This window comes from Gopherus evgoodei, chromosome 3 (genome assembly GCF_007399415.2).
Source record: "Gopherus evgoodei ecotype Sinaloan lineage chromosome 3, rGopEvg1_v1.p, whole genome shotgun sequence".
NCBI lineage: Eukaryota > Metazoa > Chordata > Testudines > Testudinidae > Gopherus > Gopherus evgoodei.
In genome coordinates this window covers 170,089,690-170,117,610 of record NC_044324.1, presented here as the reverse complement: position 1 = coordinate 170,117,610, position 27,921 = coordinate 170,089,690, and the positions used below count along the sequence as shown (strand labels likewise).

Genomic DNA, 27,921 nt, shown 5'->3' with positions numbered 1-27,921 from the left:
GGTCGCGCCAGACGTCCACCAGGGAGTGGCATTCGACAATCTCCCGGAGGACATCCGCGGTGGCCGGGCACTGCTCGGTCCCCGAGCGGTCCCATTCCTCGAGGGTGGTGTTAAAGTCCCCTCCCAGGACCAGGCACTCACGAAGATCCAGGGAGCCGAGGAAGGCGGACGCCTGCTGATAAAAAAGCAGCCTCTCCGGGCACGATGTCGGGGCGTAAACATTGACGAGATTAACCACAAGCCCCTCCATGCGGACCCGGAGGTGCAGCAGGCGACCCGGCACAGCCTTGGTGACCCCCAGCATCTTGGGCCGTAGGTCGGGGGAGAACAGGGTCACCACTCCAGCCGCGCAGACCGAGAAGTGGCTAAAGTAGGCCCCGTCCCCCCACTCCAGCTGCCAGCTAGCTTCAGCAGCCAGATCCGTATGGGTCTCCTGCAGGAAAACCACAGAGTACCCCCTTCCCGGAGGAAGGAGAGCACCTGGCTCCTGCAGAGACCCATCCTACAGCCCTGGGTGTTTAAGGTGGCAAGGACGATCGGCGCCATGAGGAGGGCTGGGGGGGATCCTCGCCAGCAGACACGCCCACGGCCTCCAGCAGGCCGCGCAGCAATCTGTGACCTACCCCATAGGTGAGTAAAGAGTCACGGAAGACACGGATCCGCCGGTAGGCCGCGGCAGCCTGCTTCCCGGTCCTCTTACCCTCCCCCATGAGGGCCCTCGAGGCCCGGAGGACCGATGGAAATCCCCCCACCGCTGGAGCGCAAGATGGACTTTGTTCTGGGAGCCACGGACGTCCTCAAGGAACTCCCGCAGCTCCTCCCTCGCGCATGGGGGGGGTCACTGATCGATGACTGTCCCCCAGTGGGGCCCCCGTCACAGCCCCGTGGCCCACCGAGGTGGGCAGGCAGGGGGCAGACCCCCGACGTGGCAGCAGATGAGCCGACGCGACCCGCCCCGCTCCCAGATTCAAGAAGGGGCGGTGGAAGGAGAACAGCAGCCCCTGGAGGGTCAGGACAGGAAAAAACTAGTGAAGCTGCTCCCTGGGGGGTATTCCCAGGGGCGGCACTGGCATCACAGGAGGTGGGGGGGACAAGGACAGGGCTAACAGGAGTAGGGCGGGGATCAGGGAGAGAAGTCAGGAAGGAGGTAGAGGCAGGATCCGGAGCCTCTATATTTGAGCCGCCGGACAGTAGCTCCTCCTGGCCAGGCTCAGGGATCTGGAAAGTGAGAAGGGGATCCCTAACGATGCCGGGCTCAGCCACTGTGGCACGTGCGGCAGCCTCGGCATCCAGAGATAGATGTTGGTCAATGGGGTCCCTGCTGAGGAAGGAGGGCGGGTCCTCCACACCCAAGAGGGACACCCCCTGGGAACCGGGTCCCGGCAGCGGGGCACTGGCCGTCGCCCCAAGGGGCTCGGCGGCCGTCAACAGAGTGCCACCCGCAGCCAGGTTGATAGAAAATTCCAGGGGACCCTCAGAGGTGGGAGCAGAAACAGCGGGTAGAGGAAGGGAACCCGGGGACAGAGGGGATGTAGTGAGGTTGCCCAGATCGAGGCCTGCCGGCAGAGGGTCGTCCTCCCCCTGCGTGACCGGGGTCAAACCCAGGGCCTTGATCTCCATGTAGATGGGAGGGAGATCACCGGCAACCACCCCAGGGCCCTCCCCGCCAGCACACGAGGCGATACCCACCGCGGCACTCGCAGAGGTGTTGAGCGGGAAGGGGGCGAGAGAGACTCCCTCGGGGGCTTCCACGGGAAGGTACCCCGGAGGAGGGGAGGTGTCACCCTGCAGTGCTGCCACGGTGTCCCCAGCCGGCACCACAAAACGGGAGTCATCAGGGGGCAAGGCGGAAGACTCGTCATCGGTGCTCCCCTTCCTGCTCTTCCGGGGGCCCTCCGAATCTGAAGGAGGTAAGGAAACTCAAGCCTTCTGCTTGCCCCGTTTCCCCTGCACTAAGGACCAGCCCTCCATGGCATCATCCGGGGGCTAACAGAGGTCAGCTCGGGGGGCAAGGGCAACGGCTCAGGGACTCGGGGAGGCAGTGGTGGGACAGCAGAAACTGAGGAGGATTCCCCGTGGGACGAACCCTCTCCCACGTCCGGCGGTAGCCCTGCCACACCCTCCTCCACAGAGGTGGACCGAGAAGGAGGAGGAGGGGCAGCTTCGGGTGCCGGGCAGCCAGGGGGACCGGCGATGACAGGGCCGGTGCCTTGCCAGAGCTCGGGGGTCCTGGACGCTCCTCCATGCTGGGCCAAGGGACAGTCCCTCCGGACGTGCCCCATCGCCCAGCAGAGGTAGCACCGGGCCTCCCCCGTTGAGTAATGCACCCGGTAGTGGGCTCCCTGCTAAGGGACCAGAAAGGACCCCTCAAGTGCCTCTCCGCCACGCGCCGCCGGCAGCAGTTGAAGCTGCACTTGCCGGCGGAACGAGAGAACATGACGGAGGGCGGGGTCCTTGCAGCCCAAGGGGAGAGGGCTGATGGCAGAGACGGGGTGTCCCAGGGCAGAAAGGGCGGGCAGCAGGGCTGCATTGGGCAGGAAGAGAGGGACGGAGGTCAAGATTAAGCAGACACCTAGCTCTTCCAATGGCTCCAGGGGAACGAACACGCCCCCCACCGCCAGGCCCGTCTCTACCGCCTCCTGGGCGGCAGCCTCCGATGCCAGGAAGAAGCCCACCTTCCCGTACATTTTGGAGGCCGCCACGATGGCCGTGGGCCCCACCACCCTCGCCAACGCCCACACGTAGGTCTCCACGTGGGGCGAGGCGGGCACCAGGAGTCAATGGACGCCGTGCTTCCTGGTCAAAGTGGGAAAGGGGCCCTGGCCACTGTAGATGGTAGCGGAAGCGGCGGTCGGAGGAGCCGCGGCAGGCGGGGGGGGGGCGCCGCCACCTGGGCGTACGTCCTGGGGGCCGGGGGAGGGACACCTGCAGAGCTGGTGGAGGGAATAGCGGGGAGGGATGCCGCAGCCGGTAGCGGGGCTGCGGCAGCAGGGGCAGTCTCTGCCATGGAGGACCTGGCCTTTTCAGCGGGGCCCTTACCCTTCTTCCCATCCCGACCCTTCCCACCGGCTGGGGGGGTGCCCCCCAAATCAGAAGGGGCGAGAGACGTGGCAGCAATGGAGGTCCCCCCGGTACTCGCCGCCGCCGGTGCCCCAGCAGGGGCGGTGGTAGGTGGATCGGCAGCGGCAGACGAGGTAGAGGCTTGGGCAGTGGACACGGGGGCAGGTGGAGGAGGGGCGGTGGGAGCATCGCGAGGGGTCTCCCCTGCCGTGTCCCCCGCCATAACGAGAGTGGGAAGGGGGACAAACAGACAGGGGAGGGGAAGGAGAGGAGGCAGCCACCCCTCCCCGTTAGGCTGCAGGCAGGGGAGGAGGGCGTCAGAAAGGGAAGGCTAAAGGGGCGTGGGGAGCAACCAAGGACCTAAGGGTGGGAGGGTTTCAGGGCACCGATGCAGAGGGGGTTCCGGCTCCTCTAGTTGCACTAGGGGATCAGGGGGGACAACGGCAGAGGGGGGGTGCAGTGAACAAGGGGAAACCAAATGGGGAAGGGCACAAGCACCTGGGAAGGGGCATGGGCGCACGAGGGGGGGGGGACCGATCAGGGCTGGGGAAGCACAGGGTGAGGGGGCGGGAAGGGCAAGCTGGGAATGCGGTAGAGGGACCACGGGGACAGCTACAGGGCTGGGGCAGGACTATCAGGGCCGCAGAGGGAAATGGGTGGGGCAGACAAATGTGGCAAAGGGGAGTGGGTCAGCCCAGGGGGCGGGGGGGATGTGCTCACAGGCACTTGTGCCAAAAAGTCAACGGTTGCCTGCTGCTGCTGCAGGCCCAAATGGTGGAAGTGGGCATGGTGAGCCAGGCGAGCAGCTCAGACCCAGAGGCAGGAGTCCAAAGCAGAAGGAAAACAGCCAGCGGGGGTGGTGGAGGGGGCAATGATGGTGGTGGGGGCGGAAGTGGACATGGATGGACCGGGGGCAGGCTCCACGCCACACCCCTGGTGCCCCAGCAGACATCGTCCAAACCCCCACCAGAAGAGCACAGTTCGAAAAAGACTCGATCCAGAAAAGCCCCCTCCACGGTGGTCTGCATACGGTCTCCAGCAGCGGGTGGCCCTCTTCTCCTTCCTCTCCTCCTCCAGGCACCAACAGCTCCCTAGCAACAGCCACAGCAGCTCCAGGTGGTGGTAGTCTGGTGTCCAGGCAGGAGGGACCCCGCTCAGAGGGTGGTGTCCTCAGCAACAAGAGCTGGGGTCCCTCACTCCCCTCCTCTCTGGAAAGCAGGCCAGCAGCCCCCCCCCCCCAGGGGCTGTAGGTGGAGTAACAGCAGTAACTGAGGTGGGGGGAAACCACTAGCCAGCCAGCAAACTGACAGCAGAGAAAGGGGCGGGTGGTGGTGTCTAGCCCAGCCAGGGGAGCAGCAGGAGCAGGAGCAGGAACAACAGCAGCAGCAGCAGCAGCAGCAGCAAGGACCCAGTGCCCAGCAGGAACAGCAGCAGCCCTCTCCCTCCTTCCTCTACAGCAGAGCGGCTAAGGGAGAACCACTACTGGCCCCAGGAGAAGCAGGCTTCTGTTCCCTGAGTGACCAGAGCAGGGGCTGCAGTAGAGTAATCAGGAACCTGCTAGAACCAATTAAGGCAGACATGTTGATTAGAACACCTGCAGCCAATCAAGGCAGGCTAATCAGGGCACCTGGGTTTAAAAAGGAGCTCACTCCAGTCAGGTGAGGAGGAGCCAGAGGAGAGGAAGTGTGTGTGAGGAGCTGGGAGCAAGAGGCACAAGGAGCTGAGAATGAGAGGGTGTGCTGCTGGAGGACTACGGAGTACAAGTGTTATGAGACACCAAGAGGAAGGTCCTGTGGTGAGGATAAAGAAGGTGTTTGGAGGAGGCCATGGGGAAGTAGGCAAGGGAGTTGTAGCTGTCATGCAGCTGTTACAGGAGGCTCTATAGACAGCTGCCATCCACAGGGCCCTGGGCTGGAACCTGGAGTAGAGGGCAGGCCCAGGTTCCCCCCAAACCACCCAACTCCTGATCAGACACAAGAGAAGTTGACCCAGACTGTGGGGAAGATCACTGAGGTGAGCAAATCTACCAATAAGTGCAGGACCCACCAAGGTAGAGGAGGAACTTTGTCACATTACCTACTGCAAATGGGTTGTGTGTGTCTGTACAGAGGGAAAGTGAGAGGACAGACAGATGTGAACATGTTAGAGTATGTGGTCTACAAAGGAGCGCTTGGTTATCCATGGTTTCTCCTTGTCCAAAGCAGAGATCAGAGACAAGGGTATAAAGAGGGGATTGACAGGAGCCGCAACACACTGGGAAACAGCTTGAGTGGCAGTTCCTTTGATTAGGATTTTTCCAGACAAACCATACTGGGAGGTTGTGAGTGCAGTAGCCATTGTCCCTGACTGTGGGCGAATGAAAGCTCTAATCCCCACAACCCAGACATCTGGCAGCCAAGATCCCTACAGGTTTGGCTTTGGTTTGCCTCCCAGATGAAGTCTGATTTCCCTTTAATGTAAGCGCTTCTCCATCCCCCAGTTTAGGGTCCAGTGCTCCTCTTACTTACACCCAGTGTTACTCCTGATACTGGTGTATCCAGGAACAGAATCAGGCCCTTAATGAGCAGGTGCTCACCGCAGGACAGGTCCCGACCCTTCAGTTACTCCAAGGTTTGATGACCTGGAATGAACACTCCCTTTGCAAACAAACATGGCTGGTTTTCATATGCCTTTATTTGGAAGTTATAGGCTCTTTACAGCCACTGTGCGTTGGTGTTTCAATACAGTTCAGATTTACTCTGCATCAACCAATGACCAAGGGGAGGGGGCAAGGAATACCTCACAGCAACAGTTCCAGCCTCCAGGAAGGCATAAGACATCCGGGGAAACAATCTGCTTCTTTCGAAGCCACAAAGCAAGGAATTGAGTTTACAAAACAGACTTTAAAATAATATACATATACAGGAGCAATGCGAAGCTAAACTACAGCTAAACTGGTACATATCTAGGCTGCTGCTTAAAGCCCTTTCCCCAAAGCTGGAAAAGGACATTTTAAAAACTAAAAATACAGGGTTGTTTAAAAAAAAAAAGATTCCATGCATTAAGTTGTAGTGTTTTGTGCAATTAAAAAGGAATGAAAATAAATATAACTTAAAAACCTTTTCCATGACACTAATGGAATAGGGACAAGTTCGTAAGGCACTTCCACAGGGGCTACTCTAAGCAGCATAGGAAACCTGGGCAAAAAGCTGAACAGTGCAACCATTTACAACTGTACGCTCAGAACTACAGACCTGTGCCTGGTGAGATATGAACTGAGAAAGTCTGACGAGATTTTAACCTCCATAAGAGAGACTTGTGCATGGCTGGGGAACAACAGATGACCGAGTTGCGCCCTCCCCCGGCCACACACACACACACACACCCCTAGTGCCGCAGTGAAGGTTCCTTCCAGACAAAGAAAGTTGCACTCATCTAATTATTGCAGAACAGGCTGATAGCATCACTACCGGGGAAAGAGATAAGACAATGGTCTTTCAGAATTGGGGGGTGGGGGGAGAGAAAGGTTCATAAATTCTGCCAGACTCCTAGCTAGCTTGTATTATTCAGGGAGAAAAAGCTGCAGGATTGTTCATGATCCAAGCTCAATACTGTCCTTATGTCCTAAGTTCTGGAGAACTCCAAGCTCTCCAGGAAGACCAAGAGGCACCAACGGCCTTCCCCTCCCACGTCAATATCTGACCTTTAGCAAGCTAACTCTGCTGCAAGCATGCTGCTTAGCTCAAATGTTCCAGGAAGCTAAAAATGAGCCTTCACCCTAAATAGAGAACTGGTTGTTTTCACAAGCCTTGAAACAGAAAGGCCACGTCTACATCCAATTTAGGTAGAGCAGATTAGGGAACTATTTGTGAAAACCAGAGCTGGATTTAGTGAGCTACGTGGGTAACAAGGAAGGTGTGTGTGTGGGAGGGGGGGTTGCCTTAAATCCTTGCGTCTTACCAGTAAAACTGAGGCGATAACCTTGAGAGCTGCCTCCCTGCCCTAACTCCCTCCATATACTGCTGTAGATATAAGAGCTCTCAAACGCACACCACTAGGGGCAGGTTCTTTGCACATATGAACAGGGTTGACTCTGGCTTTTTTGCCGCCCCAAGCAAAAACAAGGGTGCAGGGCGGCTGCAGCGGCAAAGCAGGGTTAAAAAAAAAACACGGCACGTCTGGAGTGGCAAAGCACGGGGGGGGGGGAACCACGGCGCGGCCGGAGCCAAGGTGCAGGGGGACTCCCTGCACTGCAGACGAGCCCCGGCTAGCGAAGGGGAGGGAGAGGGAGCAGGGAGGAGAGGGAGAAGGGGGGCAGCCAGCGCTTCAGCGGGGCACTCGCCACGTGACCTCGACTGCTGCGCCACCTGCCAGGAGGGCTCTGCACCGCTCCAGTGGGGGGGAGGGAAGGACGCAGGCTACCGTGCCGAGTTTGCTGCAGGGCGCTCCCCTCCTCCGCGCCGCCGCCCTCTACAGGGCAGCCGGATTGGCGAACAAAAACAAAACAAAACCGTGGCCATGCCACCCTAGGATTGGGTGGAATGCCGCCCTGTAGAATCTGCCGCCCCAAGCACAAGCTTGCTTGGCTGGTGCCTGGAGCCGGCCCTGCACATGAAAGAAACCTTTTAGATCAGTTAATGCAATTCTGTTTGAGATGTAGCCAGGACTGGTTCTAGAAGAACCCATAAGTATGCCTGGCATTTGCCAATCGTAAGGGCTTGTAACAAGGATACTACAAAAGATGCTCAAAGGCATTGAAAAATAATGGAGACCACTCCCCTTGTGAACTCTCTTCTGACCCAGATTTACCAGGGGTTCCCATCCCTTTCTGCACACTTAGCAGTATTAGCCTTACACAGCGCAGAGGACAGCTAACTTGATAATTGCTAGGAAATATCCTCCAACATTGAAGCCTTTTTAAAGTTTCACAATGGTCTCTATAGCCACTTTCACTCTCCTTCAGCCTCATCTGAGGCTTCAAGCCACATGGTAGGCCACCATCCCAGGTTAGGAGGGCTGGAAGTTGCTCCTATAATGGGAGCAGGATCGCTGGAGACAGAAGAGAAATCTCTTCTTTGTTGTCTTGGTTCAGACTATTGGTTCCACAGTATTCCCAGTCAGTGCTGGCCTAGGAGGTCTGAGCATCAGTCTCAGATCTTCACGTGCCAGCACATTGCCCTACTGCTAAGTTGCTCAAAGGTGATTTCAATTTGAAGACAGGCCCATGATAAACATCTACAGCTGACAACGCCAGCCCACCTCAGTGGTTAGAGGGAAGCTCATCATCCAGCACCAAATAGGTTAGTAAGAGCCACAGTCACACCAAACTTGGTTATTGACAAGAACAGACTTCGCAGTTCCAATGGCCACTCGAAAATAACGGAACAATCACAAGTGGGTAACAAGGTTGCTCGAAGAGAGAGAAACCTAGATCTCCTAAGGATTCCAAACCTCTAGCTTCCTAGGACGAAGGATGTTATTAAATGTAACTAAACCACTCCCAATCTGGTATCCCTGCCTTCACCTTCTCCAGAATCTGTGTCTTCCTTATTCCATAAACCCTAAGACACTTAAAATGGCAATCTAAAAGCTATGAAGCCTTGACTGCTTTGAGGATGGTGTGTTACCAACACCAGCCACTAGAGGACAGATGATCCTTACAGCTGAATAAATTCTGTCATTCACTTAGCAGGAAGGGCTTTAATTACACAGTTCAGGAGCAACAGAACTCAGGGTTCGGACACCATCTTTGTTCAACTGGAGGGCACGTCAGCTGCACAACTGCTCACTACGTACGTTCTTGTTCAAAAGAGATTGACTAAGAGCCAGAAATGCTATGGAAAGCGCATGCGTTCACCTAGCCAACCAGACCACAGCTGCTCGCTGCTCAGGCGCCTGCGACGAGCGACACGATCTGCTCCCATCTATAGAGCAAAGCCAAGGTTTCAAATTCAGCATTTGTTCTGGCAGGTGATCTACATATGTACAAAAACTAAAAACCACCTTAAATAGGAAAGTTATAGCTTTAACATGGGCAAGGGGGCCTTGGAAAGTGTCTTGTAGTGCAGTTCAGAAGAGTCAGTTTGGGGGGCAGGATGCTGGGTAGTGGTGGAGTTGGCCATATGGCTTTAATGCAGGTCCTCGCTCTGTGACAATTCCATTAGGATCTCAATGAGGTTGTCCAGCCCCCAGAGGTAGCCGTCCTCTCTGTTCCCTTCCACCCACGGCACGTTGTGCTGGAGGAATTGTCCCTCTGGCAGTGGTGTGGTTTTCCCAAAGTCGATCATCCAGACTTTGGCCTGTTCCTTTTGGTCATGAATGAAGAGGAGGGAGCTCCCAATTACCTGCAGAGAGAAAAGACACCAGTATTCATGCTTCCAGTTTTAAACAGACATATATGCCAGTCAGGATATAGCTGCTTTTGCCGTCATCACACTCCCATTATCTAAAACTGCACCTGCTATATTTTACGCTTGAGTTTTTGCATGTGCAAAAACTTGGATTTGTGCACACCAGCTGTATTTGCACATGCAAATCAGAAATGTAAACTACTGGATTTACTCACAAGTCACAGATTTTGTGCATGCAAGAAGCTTTGCCAAAGAGAGGAGCATGAAACTTTGGGCGTATAAAATTGCAGCTGCAAACTTCAGAAGCCAAGTGAAGGTTCCTGGCAGGGGGAAGACATAGAGCTTGTCTTCATGGGGACACTCAGGGAAGTTAAGACTGAAGATAGGAGGTTAACGCACATCAGTTAAAGTACACAAAACCACTGAATGAACGCTGCCATTCAGAAGTAAAGTGGCCTTACTGCCCTTAATCCTCCTATTTCTAGAGTCTTCAAAGGAGGATAAAGCTACAGCAAATGTAGGCCACTTTAAACGAGAGCATCCACTCAGGAATTCATGTGCCTTCATTTACGCCCATTAACATCATACTTGCATTTGTCTTAATTTTGGGGAGTCCCTGTATAGCCATGCCCTTTGCACCAGCATTTAGAATAAGGCTCTCCACAGCCCAAGTTCTTTATGGATGATCAGTGCCTGGAATTAAGCTACACTCGCTGGGTCTGTATCCTATGATATACAAACACCGCCTCAGCAATTGTGCTTAAGTTCTTGAATATAAGTTATGCATGGACAAAATGTCCCCTCCCTGACTGATGCTTCATCTAGTAACACTTAGAAAAGAGACTGGGGTAGGTTTCACCAAGGCTTGTGGCCTCTGTAAGTCTATCCGGATAAGTTACAGGACAGTAGGGTAACAGACCTCCCTTCTGTGAGCTGCTGCCACTACTACAACAGGCTGTTTCACATTGTGATAAGCCTTTGGACAATTAAATCCTGTCTGTCCTCAGCGTGCGTGCGTGCACCTCTCCCACTGAATCCAACAGGAGTTTGGGAGGGCTTCCATGTGTAGAATTTGGCTGTGTGTTACTTTAAGAAAGCCTGCCTGAAGAAGGTAATCCTGCTGCAGCTTCCCCTCCTGGGGGAATCCCTACCAGACCAGCCAAGGAGGAGGTGGAAAAGAGCTCACACAAACTCATGCAGAGGAATGGCCCCCTCTGCACTTCTCCTTCCTTTAATACCTGGCCTTATTTCCAGTTTGGCTAGGTGCTGAATATCCACAGAGCTCACTGACTCCAGTGGGAGCTGTGGGTGCTCAGCACCTCTGAAGAGCCTATGATAGTTGCTTCCCCTACTGGGCCAAGACAGCCCAGGTATGCGGATTTTCAGATCCCACTGCCTGCTCCGCCTAAGGTATTCCCCAAGGTTCTGACCCAGTGCCGGGTTTGAGTCTGTTTTTACATCAATACTGTGTTTCAGTTGTGCACATGGACGCCAGGATCACATTTCGTAATCCTCACTGCATAGTTTTGCCTCACATAGCTTCTGCTTTCCCAGTTAAAAAAGAATTCAGTGAGTGCAGAGGCCTCAATTCAGGAAAACACTCAAGAAAGCTTTCCAAACAGAAACATTTTACAGAGTCAGGGCCATAATAATGTGTCTCCCATAAGTGCAGTTGTTTGATGGACTCTGTACTGACTTGCACTATTGCTATTCATGGTAGCAATGGCTAGCGCAACCCCTACAGGAGCAGCAAAAGTGGGCACTTTCAGCTAGCCCCTCGAATAAGAGACAGGGAATGCAGACGAGACTTGGAAGCTAGCAGAGAAAGACTCAGCCAATTGTAAGAAGCCGTTCTTGAACCACGAAAGGGACTGAAGAGAAATTTGTTAGCTGAAAGGGATCCAAACAGGAGAAATTAAACTAACAAGACCATCTGACCAGTCACCAGACTGGTCAGAAGATGTTCCCTATTAATCACCAGTTCGAGACAGCATTGGGGAATGGGGGGAGTGCTGGAGCCTAGCATGTCCCCTGAAGCAATCCCCAGGAAAGAACAGTGATGCAGTTCTAGAAGAATTCAACCAATGTCAGCATTTCAAACAGAAGTGCTACCACGTTTGAAGCATCACCCATTTTAGGTCTGCCTATAGAAAAAAAGGTTTTAAACGGAAGCACGTAGAGTTTGTACAAGTTGTTATGAATTTACATTTGTGAGGAGGCTTTCTCCCCTCAGTGCATTGGAGCTTTCCTAGAGACAGAGGGGTCTGGGAATGAATGCACATCAGCAGCACTTCTTTCCACTCTCATAGCCTCCCTTTGCCCTGAAGGACCCATTTCGCTTTAAAGAAGCTATTCCTGCATAAGTGCTTCAGTTTCATCTCTTTGGTAACTGGGTTTTGAAAAAGGCCATGGAAAATGCTGACTTTTCAATATTTATTTTAGTCCCAAACCAGATTGTTATTTTGAAGTTTCCTGTGAAATGAAAATTCCAAAAGATGTCTATTTGGAAATGTCAAAAGGTTTTGTTTCAACATTGGCTCAAAAAACAAACAAACAAACACACCTGACATTGCTGCAATCTAAATATTTAATTTTGGTTTGTTGAACTGACCCAAAACTCTCTGTTTCAAGTAATTTAAACATTTCAATTGCCCTGAGACTTGTGATTCAGGTGCAAAAACGTGTAGGGAAAAATATGGAAACTATTTTCTGACAGAAAATCATTCTGACAGAAGACCCCTGACCAGCTCTTGCCAGCAAGCTCTATAAGTGCTGTTTTGAGATACTCTCCCAGCATCCTTTCAGGCATCTGGAACCATGTTTAAATAACTCATGATGCTGGAAGCCAACCATTATCTGGAACTTGCACTTACGTAGACTTTAGCATAGAGATATCATATTATATTTTCTATGATAGAATAGCCAGGAATATTCCTGAAGTCACATATAAGCATAAAGATATTGAACAAACATTTAAACATGAGCTCCTGGACTAATAAAAATTGATGGTCATATAATTTAAAGGTAGCTTTCACTTAGTGTCAGATGTGACAAGGTTACATCAAAGTCGTAGGTCATATGATCTCTCTGCAGGTATTAAGCAGACAAATCTATGAAAATACACATTTGAGAATAAACTCAAGTTTTAGAAATGTATGAGTTCTAACACTGACAATATCCTTTTCTTGGACAGAAGCTACACAGTACCCATAGGGACAGATCTAGCTAAGCATTGTCTCAAGAGAGAAAGGCAAGTTCTACCTCGTGGCATTTAAAGAATGGCGATGTTTCCAGGGTGTCACGGATCCCCTTCAACCGATTAAGGTAACCGTTCTGGAATGATAAAGAAAATAAGCTATAAGTACTACTACAAGTTTAAGTCTTTTCAAGCAAGTCAGTAGTAAGACCTAGAGAGGGGCGTATTAGACTAGTAACATGGTGAATTTCTGGAATTCTTCAAAGTCCCCTTGCTAATCACAGCAATGTTCCTGGTTTAATCCAAAAAGCAGGCTAAATTATAAATATTCTAATACATACAGTACTGGCTAACCATGCTGCCAGCCCCTCTTCTAAGAGGAGTCAAAACAACCGCTCAAACTCTGTCTCTGGTGGGAGGTTGCAGAGGGGTGGACTTCAGGAGGTTAGCAGTTTGACTGATTAGATTCACCTCTCATTAGCCCAAGCCTTAAACAGTGTCAAAGTGATTTGAAAGAACTTCAAGTCCGCCTGCGTACATGGGAGCAATTTGGCCAAACCAGAGCTGGGCAGCGTCATTCACAGAACCAAGAATAAACTCCAGTTAGCTAATGTCAAAGTAAACAGGCAGGTTTGAAGTCGGCAGCGCTAAGAGTCAGGCCATTTAGAGTCACTCGCTAATAGGCTTCATATGGTAGGGCCTAAAATGGAGCTAGTTTATCAAATTGTATATTTCACCCAGTGTATGTAAAACATGTACAGCTAAACAGCTAGTTCACCTAGCAACACGCAGCAGCACCATTTGGCATATGCAGGATACATGGGTTTGGAGCACTCAGGCCCAGGAGAGGGATGGCTACAGACAAGATGGTCCCCTCCCCAATGCCCCTGGATGGCAGGGATACTGGGCACCCTTACAGCCTGCCTTATGAGGCAGCTCACAGTATAGGAAGGAAATCTTCTCCAGCCAAGCAGCCAGAGATCAGAAGTAAGAAACAAATGGAAAGGTCTGGCCTTTCTTCACCAGCCCCAGCCACTACTGATGGGAGCTTGTTCCTCACATCCCATGCCTGCAGCCTCTTCTCCATCTCTACAGCAGACTTCCCCTCCCCTCGTTTAGTCAACCAGCCTACCCTTCCGCGTCTGTCCTCCGGCAGTGGATGGTTTCGTAATCCTAGTAGCTGTCTGATATAATCAGGCTGCCTAGTGCAAAGTCTGAGTGTTGCCATTACAGCTAATAGTGTGTTCTCTCCTAGCCTCTGCCTACCCCTGCACTTTCTCCAGGCTAGGAAGAGGTCTCTACTTTGCCCTTCTGGTGCTATTTTCCAATAGGCTTGGCACAGCAGTGGCAAGATTAATTCTGTGGTCCTTAGCATTAGGCAATACATCACCAAGGCAAGAGCCTAGAGGAGGAAGGAGTCCACTCTCGCACCTGGCAGGCATTTGGGCAATGTCGTCCTAATGCAACTGCTGACTCACCAGAATGTTACGGTTTCCTTTAGTGAATTCTCTGAAGGCCTCTGTGACCTGTTCCTTTGTTCTTGTCTTCTTGAAATCCCGGTTCACTGTGCCATCTTCTTTCTTAAAAAGGGAGACAGAAACCCAGACACATTGTCATGAGAGCGGGCAGTTAGAGGAGGTGACTTGTGTTTGAAACACTGCTGGGCATGTCATGAACCAGACTGCAGACTGGCCTCCTTGAGGGCAAGGGGACAGGTAGTCAAGATTCAAGTAAGTGCCATGAAATAATAATAAACACCTACTCTTTCATAGCACTTTTCAGCTCAAAGTTTTTTTTATAGAGGGAGATAAATATCATTATCCCTATTTTACAGATGGGAAAATAGAGGCACTGAGATGTCACGTAGCAGGGCCAAAGCCAAGATTTGAACCCAGGTCTCCCAAATCCCAGTCTAGTGCTCTATTCTGTAGGGCACAATAGTCCTCTGCTTAGAAAGGGTCAGATGTAGTGACTGTTTGCCTTACTGAAGAGGTCAGCAGACATACTGACCTGCTGCTCAGCTCTTGCAGCCAGCCCATTACTTAATAAGGAATCTGAGCAGCAGCTCCCCAGTGTCACAGAGACTTACCAAGGCCACTAATGACATAGGCAAGTTACCATCCGGGGACCATAGCATTGACTAACCCCAAGTGCAGGTCCTAGAAGTAAGTACCACTCATTTTTTGCTATGTAGCTCCCGAATTCCTTCTCCCCGCTTTCTCTGACCAGAATGTCTAATAGCCAGCGGCTGCCTCCTATTGTATTCTTGCTTCAAGAAGAAACAAGCATTAAAGTCATGCTAGAAAACATCTGAAGATGGAGGAAAGGGAAACGTAGACATTTCCTAGAAGGGGACACAAAAATCCCTGGGTAGCCAGTCTGATTTGAAACACTAGGGCAGCTTTTGGGTGGGAAGGCATAATGCAGGCTGCAGCAGCTCACACATAGGCCCTGGGCAATACCTGCAGGGCCGGCCTTAGGATTTATGGTGCCCTAGGCGAGATTATTAAACTGGTGCCCCTGTGCCTGATCTGCTCTTAGCAACACAAACATAAGCTTACAGTATTGGAAAACTTGCCACATTCACGTTATTAAAACCAGTTTAACTTAATGAAGCACACTGTAATGCTGATGGACTAGCACTAAAGAAGCAGCACTATAGAAAAAATTCTGATATGACAGAATGATGCAAATAATATTTTTTTTTAATTTATCAAAATTTTATTGGAAATGTATATGAAAAGGTATTGAAACAAAGATTTGTTTTTAATTAAAAGCAATCTTTCTGGCTTTTTTGGCTGCAAAATCAGTAATAATGTCATCGTATGACAAAGACAAAGTCGTGTCTTGTTCGATTGGAAGAATAGCAAGACCAGTTAAGCGTTCCTGACTCATGGTAGAGCGGAGATAGTTTTTAATGAGCTTTAGTTTTGAGAAACTCTGTTCTCCTGATGCTACTGTTACAGGAATTGTCAGTAGAATACGAGTGGCAATATACACATTAGGATATATGTCAACAGGTTTGCGGGTATGAATAAACTGTACAATGTCCATCACCAATTTTGCATGTGGCAACATTGATGACAGTGTACTCAATTCTTCGTACAATTCAAGTCCATTTAAATCAAAACTATCACCGTGCTTCAGGAGGCTCTCTAGGTTCTTGCACTTTGTCATTAGTTGCTCTTGTTTTCCTATTTCGTTGAATTTAGTTATGTCATACAAAAATCCAAACTGTTCATGGTGTATTTGCAAGGTATTAAACCTTTCATCAACAGCAGATACTGCTTTAACCATCACAACATTAAAAAATTCAATCTCAAATTTCTTTTCTGGATCGTCTATGGGAATGATCTGTTGTACAGATTCTTCACAAAGAAGTGTCCCTGGCCTTTTAAACTCATATTAACTATGTATTTACTTTATGAAAGTTGGAGAAAACATTGTGAAAACGTAAAACATTGGCTGCCCAACTTCTGGGCTGGCAAAAGTTATACTGACTCACAGGGAAAAAAAAAAGCAGGAGAATCTTAGTACAACATATGGTCACTTTATACCAGGGGTCGGCAACCTTTCAGAAGTGGTGTGCCAAGTTCACTGTAATTTAAGATTTCTCGTGCCAGTAATACATTTTAATGTTTGCAGAAGTGTCATGGAGTCACCGGGCGATGCTCTGGAACTGCTCCCCACAAAGCCAGTCAGGACTTTGGGGAGCCTCCTGTTCCTTGGAGCAGACTTGTTCAGGGCAAGAAGCTCACACGTCTTCACCTCCTGGGTCTCTCCTTGGAGCATTCAGCATCCTCTGCCCCTTCGTGCGCTTCCCACAACGAGCCCACCTCAGTGGGGTCGTGGGGAAGCCACCGGGTCCTGCACCCCCACTTTGCAGTCAGATGTGACTCTTAGCCAGCCAGTAAAACAGAGGTTTATTCGATGACAGGAACAGGTCTAAAACAGAGCTTGTAGATACAGCGAACCAGACCCCTCGGCCGGGTCCATTCTGGGGGGCAGTGAAACAGACCCCCCATGTCTGCACTTCACTCCTCGACCCCAGCCAGCTCCAGATTAACAACCCCTCCCAGCCCCTCCTCTCTCCTCAGCCCCTTTCCCGGGCCAGGAGGTCACCTGATCCCTTTGTCTCCAACACCTTCAGCTGGCACCTTTGCAGAGAAGGGGTCTAGGTCATCAGTTGCTAGGAGACAGAGTGCCAGGCATTTAGGTGCACTGTCCCTTTGCTCTTCAGCAATCACATGCCCTTATCCCACCACCTAGATACTTAAGAACTGCATAGGGGACACTGAGGCACCAACACAGTATTCAGAGGAAACATCAAGAACATTCCCAGTTCGTCACAAGAAGGTTTCTCTCTATGTCTATATTATATAAATAAACTATTGTTATTATCTGAGGTCTTGGCCACCGGTCCTGCTCAGGCCACTGCCAGCTGAGTAAATGAAACCCCAAACTGGCAGCGGGCTGGTGGCTGGAACCCTAGACAAGGATCCCAGGCCCTGCTCAGTCCGCTGCTGGTCTGGGGTTCTGACCACCAACTCCTGCCAGCCAGGATCCCGGCCGCCAACCCCCCCTCAGCCCGCTACCAGCCTGGGATTCTGCTCACCCAGGCTGGCAGGAGGCAGAGTGGGGCTGGCGGCTGAGCTCCTGACTGGCAAGGGGCCGGCAGCCGGAACCCCGGAGTAGCAGTAGGCTGAGTAATGCTGGGACCCCAGACTGGCAGCAGACTGAGCCACTCAACCCTCCACTGGCCCTGCTCAGCCCACCACCAGCCCACTCAGCCCGCTGCCGGCTGAGTGAATGGAACCCCAGGCTGACAGCAGGTTGAGTGGTTCAGCTGGCCTGCTCAGTCCACTGCCAGCCTGGGGTTCCTTGAGGGTCCCCAGGCCAGCAGCAGGAGCTGAATGGGGCCGATGGCTGGTATCCCAGCTGGCAATAGGGCAGCAGCCGGAACCCCAGAGCAGAGATGGGCTGAGCCGCTCAGCCTGCTGCTGCATACCATCAAAAATCAGCTCACCTGCCACCTTTGACACGTCTGCCGTAGGTTGCCGACCCCTGCTTTATACACTAGTAAGAAGATGAGCATATTACAGTTGTTGGAGGGCTCTTATCAGGAGTAACAGGCTATTTGAAAGTCAGTCAACATTTTTTGTTTCTCTGATGAAAACTGGCCCACTCCCTGCCTTTAACCAAACCTGTCACTAATAATTGTCAACAACTTAATTTTCTGTTTTTGGCTAAGATATTGATTTTTAAAAAAAAAAAATATTGAAATTGGATTCAGGATTGTTAGCAAGAATTTTTGGCAAACAAAGTTGTTAAATGACAATCTAAATGGCAACACAATACTGCTTTCATGCTTGGCTCACCCCCCAGCCTGCTGGTCCAACAGCTGCATTAGACCCCAAAATCCACCTCTTGGGGTGCAGAGTGGCAACAGAAGCAGCAAACCCTCAGGTGCAATCACATGCCAATGGGCACCACCACCAGCCTTACGGACCATGGTGAAGTTAGCACAGCATCTGATCTCAGACAGGTCACCCATGGAGCCACAGCAGCTCATCTTGCCCTGTGCAGCTCCCCCCCGGATGAGATGGATCGCTGGCAGCTGCCAGCCCGGGGAGAGGTGCTTCCCAGCTAGGGTGGCCAGATCCAGATGTCCTGACTTTATAGGGCGAGTCCTGATATTTGGGGCTTTGTCTTATATAGGCACCAATTACCCCCACCTAGAGTGACCAGACAGCAAGTGTGAAAAATCAGGACAGGCAGTGGGGGTGGGGGGAGAGGGGGTAAAAGGAGCCTATATAAGAAAAAGACCCCAAAATTGGGACTGTCCCTATAAAATAGGGATATCTGGTCACCCCACCCCAAGTCCTGATTTTTCACACATCTGGCTAACCCCAGCCAAGCCCTGTGTGACATTACAATTCTGGCTGCCTGCCAAGGAAGTGAGTTACTTTCACTTTCATTCCTCAGCAGGCAGCCAGCCAGCTGCCTCCTCTCCCCTCCCCCGCAGCACCTCACCCAACCCAGCCCTGACGGAGGGGAGGGAGGAGAGAGAGAGGGGTGCTCCTGGGGAGAAGGGAGAAAGGAGGGGGTGCTCCATGGGGCGGGGGGAGAGAAGAATGGATGTTATGGGAAACAACAAAGGATACTGGTTCCAGAGCCACAGAGCCTGCCTCACCTGACCTCAGCCGAGGGGAAAGAGTCACACTCATAGGTGAGCTCCTTCCCCAACCCCTACTCCCTCCCCTTCCCAGAGACCCCAGCAGCCAATCCCATTCCTCAGACTGTGCTGCATTCGGCTCTCTCTAGGACCCAGCAGCCCTGCTTCTACACTGTCTGGGCTGCCTGCAGAGTGGTGCCCCCAGGGAGAATGAGGCCCTACGCCGCTGCCTATTCTGCCTATGCCTAAGGACGGCCCTGAATACCTGCTTTTCTCCCTACTGAAAACCACAAAAAACAGTGGGTCTGCAGGAGACCCGGGTCCCCAGCCCATTGATAATGGCCAAGAGTCGTAAAAGACACCTGCCTGTCAGCTGTTTATGATCACCTCTGTGTTCAAGGACTGATACGTACAATGTAAAAACTCAGCAAGCTGTGTACACTCTTCCCTCCCGCTCCAGCTGAGCACCATGGCTACCTGAACATCTCATCTGCTCAGACTGCACCCAGTCTAGCCCTAGAAGGGACTCAGATGAACTGGCCTGCTTTCATCTGCTCCTGCTCAGCAGAGGAAACAGGCACATGGCTCAAGGCCAGATTCCCATCACTTGGCAGCGAGCGATACTTTGTTCCAGGAAGGGTCCCCTTGAAGTCAGCTACTCCACACAAGCAAGGATGTTAGAATCTGCCCTGGAAAGATTTCTTTAAGCGACATTGTCAGACAAAGGTCCACACTGAAGGCTTCTGACCTATGTAGTTGACCGTGGGTTGAAGAGTCAGGTCAGGTCTATCATTCAATACCTTCTCTCCTCCCAAAAGCCACAGAGCAGGCAATAAAAGGAGTTGCATGAAAAAAAAGACACAGAGGTCATGAATATGCATCTCCAGCTTTTACCCTTGACCTAAACAAAGTCCGATGCAGTGAAGAGGTAAGTGTTTTTCCTTCAATTTCTCACCATTGCTATGAATGGTGCAGCTCCACAGTGGTAGGAGGTAGACAGATTGCCAGCATGTTTCTCATTCGGTCATCTAGGCCTGTTCTAAGTGAGGTGGCTGTGGGGCACCCATGGCTGAGCTAGTCTATTGAGATTATGGAATCCTCATCACTGAAGGCTTTTAAGAACAGGTTGGACAAGCACTTTTGAGGGATGGTCTCAATATACTAGGTTCTGCCTCCGTGCAGGGGGCTGACTAGATGGCCTCTCGAGGTCCCTTCCAGCCCTACATTTCTGTTATTCTATCAATAGCAATGGTGGGAATTTTGAAGAGAAAAGGTTTATGCAGACACAGCCCAAGAGCAACATGAATACATCCCAGGATTAGAGTTAGCCATGGTTAAGTGCTCCATTTAATGGAGCTCTGCGCACAGCACGACAGAAATAGCAAGAAGCCTCTGCTCCAAGGAGCTTACAGGCTACCAGGCAGCACAGACACATGGAGCGCAGTCTGACAGCAAGGCAATTGTCAGATGTCAGGCACCAATAGTGAATGAGCACAATATCCTTGCATGTCTGCATCAGATGTGGGATTACAGCACACTTCCCAGTAGAACTTTGTCCCCAAAAGGTTCTCTTCTCCTATTATTCTGTTCCCAAAGGTCTTAGGGAAGGAAGTATGCAAACTACTGGAAGTTAAAAGATTGGGGTTCCATTCCTGCTCTTCTACAGACTTTCTATGGGATCTGTGCAAGTCTCTTAACCTAACTCTGCTTCTGTCCCTTAGCTACAAAATGGGAATGAAGAGTCTCACAAACAAATTAAGAAAGCTACTGTGATGCTAAGTCACTTTGAGAGCCTCAGACGCTCTATAAATGAAGAGCATAGATGGGGTTCTTTCATTGTTTGTCCAGGTTCTATAAACCACTGGGTAATCAGAATTCCCTTTGGGACCTGCACTTCCTGGCTGTAGAGGCTAGTTTTAAAGTGTGTCCTATACACACAGCTTTGTTTCCATAGTCTAGTGCTCCATGAAGGATGACTTGTTTGCAACGGATGGGAGCCGGAAAGACATCCTGTTATGCTGGGGAAGATGAAGTAAGAATGAAGAACTGGATCAGAAGATGAGGGAAGGAACAGAGTACAATGAATATCCTGTCCTGTAGCTTTAGACATCCTTATAAAGCCTTCCCGGGGCGTTCCAAGTAATCAACTGAGCACCATTCCCAAAGAAATGGAAGGTGAAAAATGTGTGTGTACAATGCATGAATTGTGGGGGTGAGCAGACTGATCATGTAAATCAGTGTGCCAAATTTAGTCAGTAAATGATATGCAAATGTAACCCAAGAGTATGCACATTATGTAAACTGACTTAAGCAATACTAAAACCTACAACTAAAGATGATGAACAATCTTGCTTGCTAAAGTATGCTCAGTAGAGTGGATCTGTGGGACGTTACACCTGTGCAGGAAAACTACTGTTTGTGTGAGTGCAATTGGGAGCCATTTATAATGCATAAAGTCCTAAGTGCTTTGGGACATGACAGCCTGAGATCATCTCAGGGCCTGTGCACCGTTGCAGGTGGCCAAGATCAGAGAAACTGTGCTGACAGAATGTGTGCTCTCCAAGAGTGGGGAAGTACCTTCAGAGGAGGTTTGCTTGCTCAGGAACTTAATCCCTCTTGTTGTCCAGAGGGAGAGTTCCCTGGCTGCTATGCTATATATGCTATACCTCCCCCGACCCTGCCCCTTGGAGATGACAGATACCAACCTGGAGAAGGGCTATCATACTAGTTTCACATGTAAACTACAGTACAGCCTTGCACAAAGCATTCAAGAAGGGAGGTATATGGTTATGAGTGGAGTCTTACATGGGGCTATAAATAAATGAAAGAGTGGATGGGCTTTGAGATAAGGCATTAGCTCAGTTTCAGGAAAGCCAGCTAGAATATTTATAATGCTGCTCCTATAATTATTCCCCTCTTGAAGTTTTCCCTGAGCTGCCAGGCAGTGCTGTGGTGTTTTCCACAGGCTTGACATTTACAGGTGTTCTAGCCCCAGGGAGTTAATCTTTACAAAGAAGAAATGTAGGGCTGGTTGATGGGCCATAGCAACTGGGCTTTCCCTGCCACCCACCCCCACTTTAGCACCAGTTTTGGCCTATGGTAACTTTAGCATCAAGGCTAACTTGTTTCTTCTTTGGAATTCTAGAACTTGCAGTCAGCAAGATCAGGTAGCCAGGTTCTTTCTCGAAGGGTGTTTGGGTGAGATTTTCAGGAGTCTAAGGAAGTTAAGTCAATGGAGTTTGTGTGACTATATAAATGTGCATACAGCAGTACAGCAGTGCACTATGCGGGGCATATACTTCTGAGAGTCACTGATGCCTCAGGGTAGTTTTAACTACCAGTAGAAATGGGATCCATCTTGAGTTTTACCCTGGTTATTTTGATAAAATCTGGCATTCCTAGCCTTTTCAATGCAGGAAAGCACCACTGTCCTAATTGTCCAGACAGAGAGATGCAGAGTGGGTAAGTGACTTACTTACAGTCACCCAGCAAGCTGGGGACGGAGCTAGGAATGGGACAGGAACTGGTTTCCCAAATCCCAGTCTTGCGGTCTGCCTACTAGACTCCATTGCCCTCCTGCTGAAACTTGATACATTCACTAAGGCTCTCTTCATGCAAGTCTCTTGCTCCACCCCACAACACTCTGCCTATCGGTACTTGTAGCACAAGATCCTCTGTATCAAGATCTCCACTACAGACAACTTACAGGGTAGATTACTCCAGACAATCCTGTTTTTCCAGGAAGATGTCCATAGTGAGAAAGTAGAGAAGGAAAAACCAAGAACCATCTCTCAATAAAACTTTCCTAAGGCCATGTCTACATCTAAAATTTTGCAGCGCTGGTTGTTACAGCTGTATTAGTACAGCTGTATAGGGCCAGCGCTGCAGAGTGGCCACACTTACAGCAACCAGCGCTGCAAGTGGTGTTAGATGTGGCCACACTGCAGCGCTGTTGGGCGGCTTCAAGGGGGGTTCGGGGAACGCGAGAGCAAACCGGGAAAGGAGACCAGCTTCGCTGCGGTTTGCTCTCGCGTTCCCCGAACCACCCTGCAAACCGCAGGGAAGGAGACCTGCTTGCTCGGGGGTTCGGGGAACGAGAGAGCAAACCGGGAAAGGAGACCAGCTTCGCCGCGGTTTGCTCTCGCGTTCCCCGAACCACCCTGCAAACCGCAGGGAAGGAGACCTGCTTGCTCGGGGGTTCGGGGAACGAGAGAGCAAACCGGGAAAGGAGACCAGCTTCGCCGCGGTTTGCTCTCGCGTTCCCCGAACCCCCCTGCAAACCGCAGGGAAGGAGACCTGCTTGCTCGGGGGTTCGGGGAACGAGAGAGCAAACCGGGGAAGGAGACCAGCTTCGCCGCGGTTTGCTCTCGCGTTCCCCGAACCACCCTGCAAACCGCAGGGAAGGAGACCTGCTTGCTCGGGGGTTCGGGGAACGAGAGAGCAAACCGGGGAAGGAGACCAGCTTCGCTGCGGTTTGCTCTCGCGTTCCCCGAACCCCCCTGCAAACCGCAGGGAAGGAGACCTGCTTGCTCGGGGGTTCGGGGAACGAGAGAGCAAACCGGGAAAGGAGACCAGCTTCGCCGCGGTTTGCTCTCGCGTTCCCCGAACCCCCCAGCAAACCGCAGGGAAGGAGACCTGCTTGCTCGGGGGTTCGGGGAACGAGAGAGCAAACCGGGGAAGGAGACCAGCTTCGCCGCGGTTTGCTCTCGCGTTCCCCGAACCACCCTGCAAACCGCAGGGAAGGAGACCTGCTTGCTCGGGGGTTCGGGGAACGAGAGAGCAAACCGGGAAAGGAGACCAGCTTCGCCGCGGTTTGCTCTCGCGTTCCCCGAACCACCCTGCAAACTGCAGGGAAGGAGACCTGCTTGCTCGGGGGTTCGGGGAACGCGAGAGCAAACCGGGGAAGGAGACCAGCTTGATTACCAGAGGCTTCCTCAGGTATGCTGGGATACCTGCTTATTCCACGGAGGTCAAGAAAAGCGCTGGTAAGTGTCTATACTTGATTACCAGCGCTGGATCACCAGCGCTGGATCCTCTACACCCGAGACAAAACGGGAGTACGGCCAGCGCTGCAAACAGGGAGTTGCAGCGCTGGTGGTGCCCTGCAGATGTGTACACCTCCTAAGTTGCAGCGCTGTAACTCCCTCACCAGCGCTGCAACTTTCTGATGTAGACAAGCCCTAAGTTTCCCCTTGAGGCTTCAATAGCAGCTTCAAGATACTGAATGCCTGTTCTCAGCAGGGGATGCTTATCCAGCTATGAAGCAAGCAAAGTAATACAATTCAGCAACATTTGCTCTGTGTAAAACTTCAACTTAAAGGCAGAGGGAAAGATCTATGCCAGTAACCAAAGTGAATGTCAGTTCTCTAGATTGGGGGTGGGAGGAATCTAGGAACTGAGGGATTTAAGGAGAATTACAGTAATTAGAGGCAAAAGACTCAATTAGATGAGTCCATCCCCTTGCAGTATCCCTATATATAATCCTTTAGACCAAGCATGCAGCCCAGAAAACTATCAACAGATAAATACACTTAATCTTAGCATGAGGACAGAGAGAAGCAACAGACAAATCACCATATGCAAGATTTAGTCCTAACTGATCCAGCTACTTTTTAGTTTTAGTTTCATAAAGTGCACCAGCTAGACAGTGACAGTTACAGCAATGGAAATGGGTGAAGGGTTGTTCAGATTAAGGGCTGATATAGGGAACTGTCTCACTGGGTGGAGGGAGCAAAGAGGAGGGGATTTAGTGGTGTTTTGAAGAGGGCTCGGAAAGTCAGTGAAATGGGACAGTTCTCAGTAAGGTGTCAGTTAAGAATCAGCCTCCAACAGAACTGGAGGGGAAGGGGAAAACTGAGCAGTGGTCAGAACTGATGGAACAGATGAAGGAGTGTGGATTGTGGCCAGATGACAAAAGTTTTTTAAGGGGTAGGTAGCCACTGGTGGAGGCCTCTCAGGAAGGCGGCTATGTTGCAGCACATAAACCATGCTGAAAAAAATGATTATTCTTACTTTAGCCCCTTTCAGTCAGTCCCTGAGTGACACAGACAGATACAAATGCAATAGCACCCGCTAGTCATGAATCTTGTTGCATTGATTCAGCCTCAGAAAGGCCTCCTCTTCTCACAGTGGGATCGCCTTCATTGCTCAGCGTTTGTCCAAGGAAAAACATTTGCTAGGAGCATGGGTTGAAGTGGTCCAGTGACAGCAGTTCAGTAAGAAGGTGCTTTTCAATGGGGCACTGTCTTTGCACCAGAATGTACACTTGCATTTAGCCCAGCACTTTCCAAGTCTCTCAACCTTGTGGTTGCGAAGCCCTCCCTAATGTAAATGGACGCAGTGACGTCTGCCCAGTTATGCAGACAGCTTGAAACAGCAGCTGTGAGAATGTTGACTGAGTTTTAAATCCAATGACTAATGACAATACAAATAATCTCCACGTCAGCCTTTTCCCCGCTGATCAAAGAGTGTTAGGAAATGGAGTTGTTATTAGGAGGATCTCCACAGAGTACTGAAGGAGCAGCTGGGGTGTGGATGTCAGTTGCAGCGAGTGCCACTATTCATTTTAACCACCACTTACCACTTGTTTTAACCTCAGCTTGTTTTCATCAATCTGACCACTGGTTAGTGGAGCTGAACTCTTAATCCCTTCTGCCCTTCCTCCCAGTTCAAAGCAGGGTTTCCTTCATTTTAATTCAGTTCTACCGCTATTCAGTGTTTATCTCTAGTAAAGGGTTTGAAAGCACCTAAGATCCATTAACTTGCCATGAAACTTAGGCTTCTAAGGCCTGATCTACACCTAAAAATGTCATCAATCTAGCTACATCGCTAAAGGCTGTGAAAATGTTGTGCCCTGTGCCATGCAGTTAGGGTGATATAACTTCCACTGTTGAATTCTTCCATTAGCCTAGCTACCACCTTTTTGGAGAGGTGGATTACCTACATTGATTACCTACCCTTCTGTTGAGGCAGGATGCATCTACACTATGGTGCTACAATGGCATAGCTGCAGTACTGTAGCTGTGTCGCTGTAGTGTGGACATACCCTCAGTCACTTAGGGCTGTCTTCACTGCAAAGTTGTAACTTGTTCCCCATTCACACATACTAACCCTTCACTTGAGTGTGGTGCTTGTAAATCAGGTTGCTGGCCCATAAGGGGGCTCAGGCTGCAACTCGAGTAAGCAGAACTCATTAGTTGCTAACATGACCATCCTATAGTGTGGCTGAAGGCTAGTTCCACTCATGTGCCACTTGTCCTCCAATGCCTTCCCATAATTCCTCTCCTCTAACCACCAGTCCTCATGAAGGGACAGACAAGTTCTTCCACAATTCCTAGGAGCTAATTCATAGAGTGGTTCTGCTTACTGCAGTGCCAAGGACCGTGAGGACAGCCCACAGAATTCGTAGACCCTCACACGAGTGAGTGCAGCACCTGAGTGGACAAAGCAGCTTGCATGCTATTTGCAGTGTGGCTGCTCTCACTCAAGCTAGGCTAAAATTGAGAGAAGTAACTCAAGCACAGATACTTAAATTAATTCTGCAGTGAAGTCCTTCAGCACTTTGCAAGAGTTACCCATCACGTTTAAAGAGACAGAGCATCTCATTACATGGGAGAGGAATCTCCACAGCCCCTGATCATGATCATGCCTTTGATACTGCAATCTGAGATGGGCACAAACTAAAACCCACATTCTGGTTTGGATCATATTTCAGCTCAGAACTTTAAACATAACAATTTCAGACACCAAAACAGATACCCTGAGCTTTGGTAAAGTTCAGATCCATATAGGCTTTTGCTTCTCTTCATTATAAAGACTGTCTCATGTACTAGAAGGATTGGATCATGTTTTTGTCTGTTCCTCCCCACCCCTCTCCCCCAATCTACTATAGTTTTAATTTCATAGATGCAATTAGGATCACAGCCTCTGCATTCTGAGAAGTGCTGCAAAGTCAGTTAGACACGCTGCCTCTAGAGGGCAGCTTTAAACTCCTAGGATGTTACACAGCAACTATTAGTCTAGGGCAGAGGTGGGCAAACTGGCGGCCCATGGGACCCTCCTGCCCCAGGAGGTTAGCTCCTGGCCCCTCCCCCGCTGTTCCCCCTTCCCCGCAGCCTCAGCTCACCCCGCTGCTGACACAATGCTCTGGGTGGCGGGGCTGGGAGCTTCTGGGGCAGCACAGCTGCAGAGCCCAGCCTGACCTGGTGCTCTATGCTGCATGGTGCGTGGCTGTAGCGCCACCAGCCACTGGTGCTCCAGGCAGCGCGGTAAGGGGGCAGGGAGCAGGGGGGGGTTGGATAGAAGGCAGGAGAGTTCAGGGTAGTGGTCAAGGGGCAGGGGTGCGGATAGCGGTTGGGGCAGTCAGAGAGCAGGGAAGCAGGGGGGGTTGAATGGGTGGCAGGGGTCCAGGGGGTGGTAGTCAGAAAGGAGGGGGGTTGGATAGGACGGCGGGGGGCAGTCAGGGCCAGAGGTTCCAGGAGCGGTCAGGGGACAGGGAGCGGGGGAGGGGCAGATGGGGCAGGGTCCCGGGGGTGGGCTGTCAGGGGCAAGAAATGGGGGAAGGCAGGCCACGCCCCCCTCCCCTAACTAGCACCTCCATACAATTTCCAAAACCCGATGCGGCCCTCAGGCCAAAAAGTTTGCCCATCTCTGGTCTAGGGCCTGGTCTACACTTACAAGTTGGGTCCGCATAACTACGGCACTCGGGGTTGTGAAAAATCCCCACTCCTGAATGCCATAGCTAAGCTGAACTAAGCCCCAGCAAGACACGGCTATGGCAATGAAGAATTCTTCTGTCAATCTAGCTACTGCTATTTGGGGAGGTGGATTACCGACATCGATGGAAAAAATCTCTTCCATCACTATATGAAGGATCTACGCTACGGCGCTACCGTAGCAAAGCTACATGGCCTAGCTTTTCAGTAGTTAGAGTTCCTAGCCCTCGAGTGCCACCCGGGACGATGGCACTCAGTGAAACATGAGTAAAATGTGCAGAGTTTTTACAGAGGACTTATTTGTCAGGCAGATTTTCCCAGTTTACTTGTGCCTTTATCACACATTTCACTCCTCTCTTATACAGCCAGATCTTGAGAGATTGGAAGGGGAAGGGGCAGAAACAAATTCTGCTTTGAATTTTCAGGTCACGGAGTTGGATCCCAATT

General features: G+C 50.9%; 2 protein-coding genes across 2 annotated transcripts in view; one reads left to right on the top strand and one right to left on the bottom strand.

Moving 5' to 3' along the window:
* Positions 1–27,921, top strand: part of STUM (stum, mechanosensory transduction mediator homolog) — a 178,945-nt gene that overhangs the window by 145,526 nt on the left and 5,498 nt on the right. The gene's annotated exons all lie outside the window — the stretch shown is intronic.
* Positions 7,289–14,195, bottom strand: LOC115647627 (inositol-trisphosphate 3-kinase B-like; the record flags this gene model as incomplete). Its single annotated transcript, XM_030554326.1, has 3 exons — positions 7,289–9,383; positions 12,651–12,722; positions 14,064–14,195. Coding segments are annotated over 3 exons (420 nt in total), but the record flags the coding sequence as incomplete, so codon positions are not given.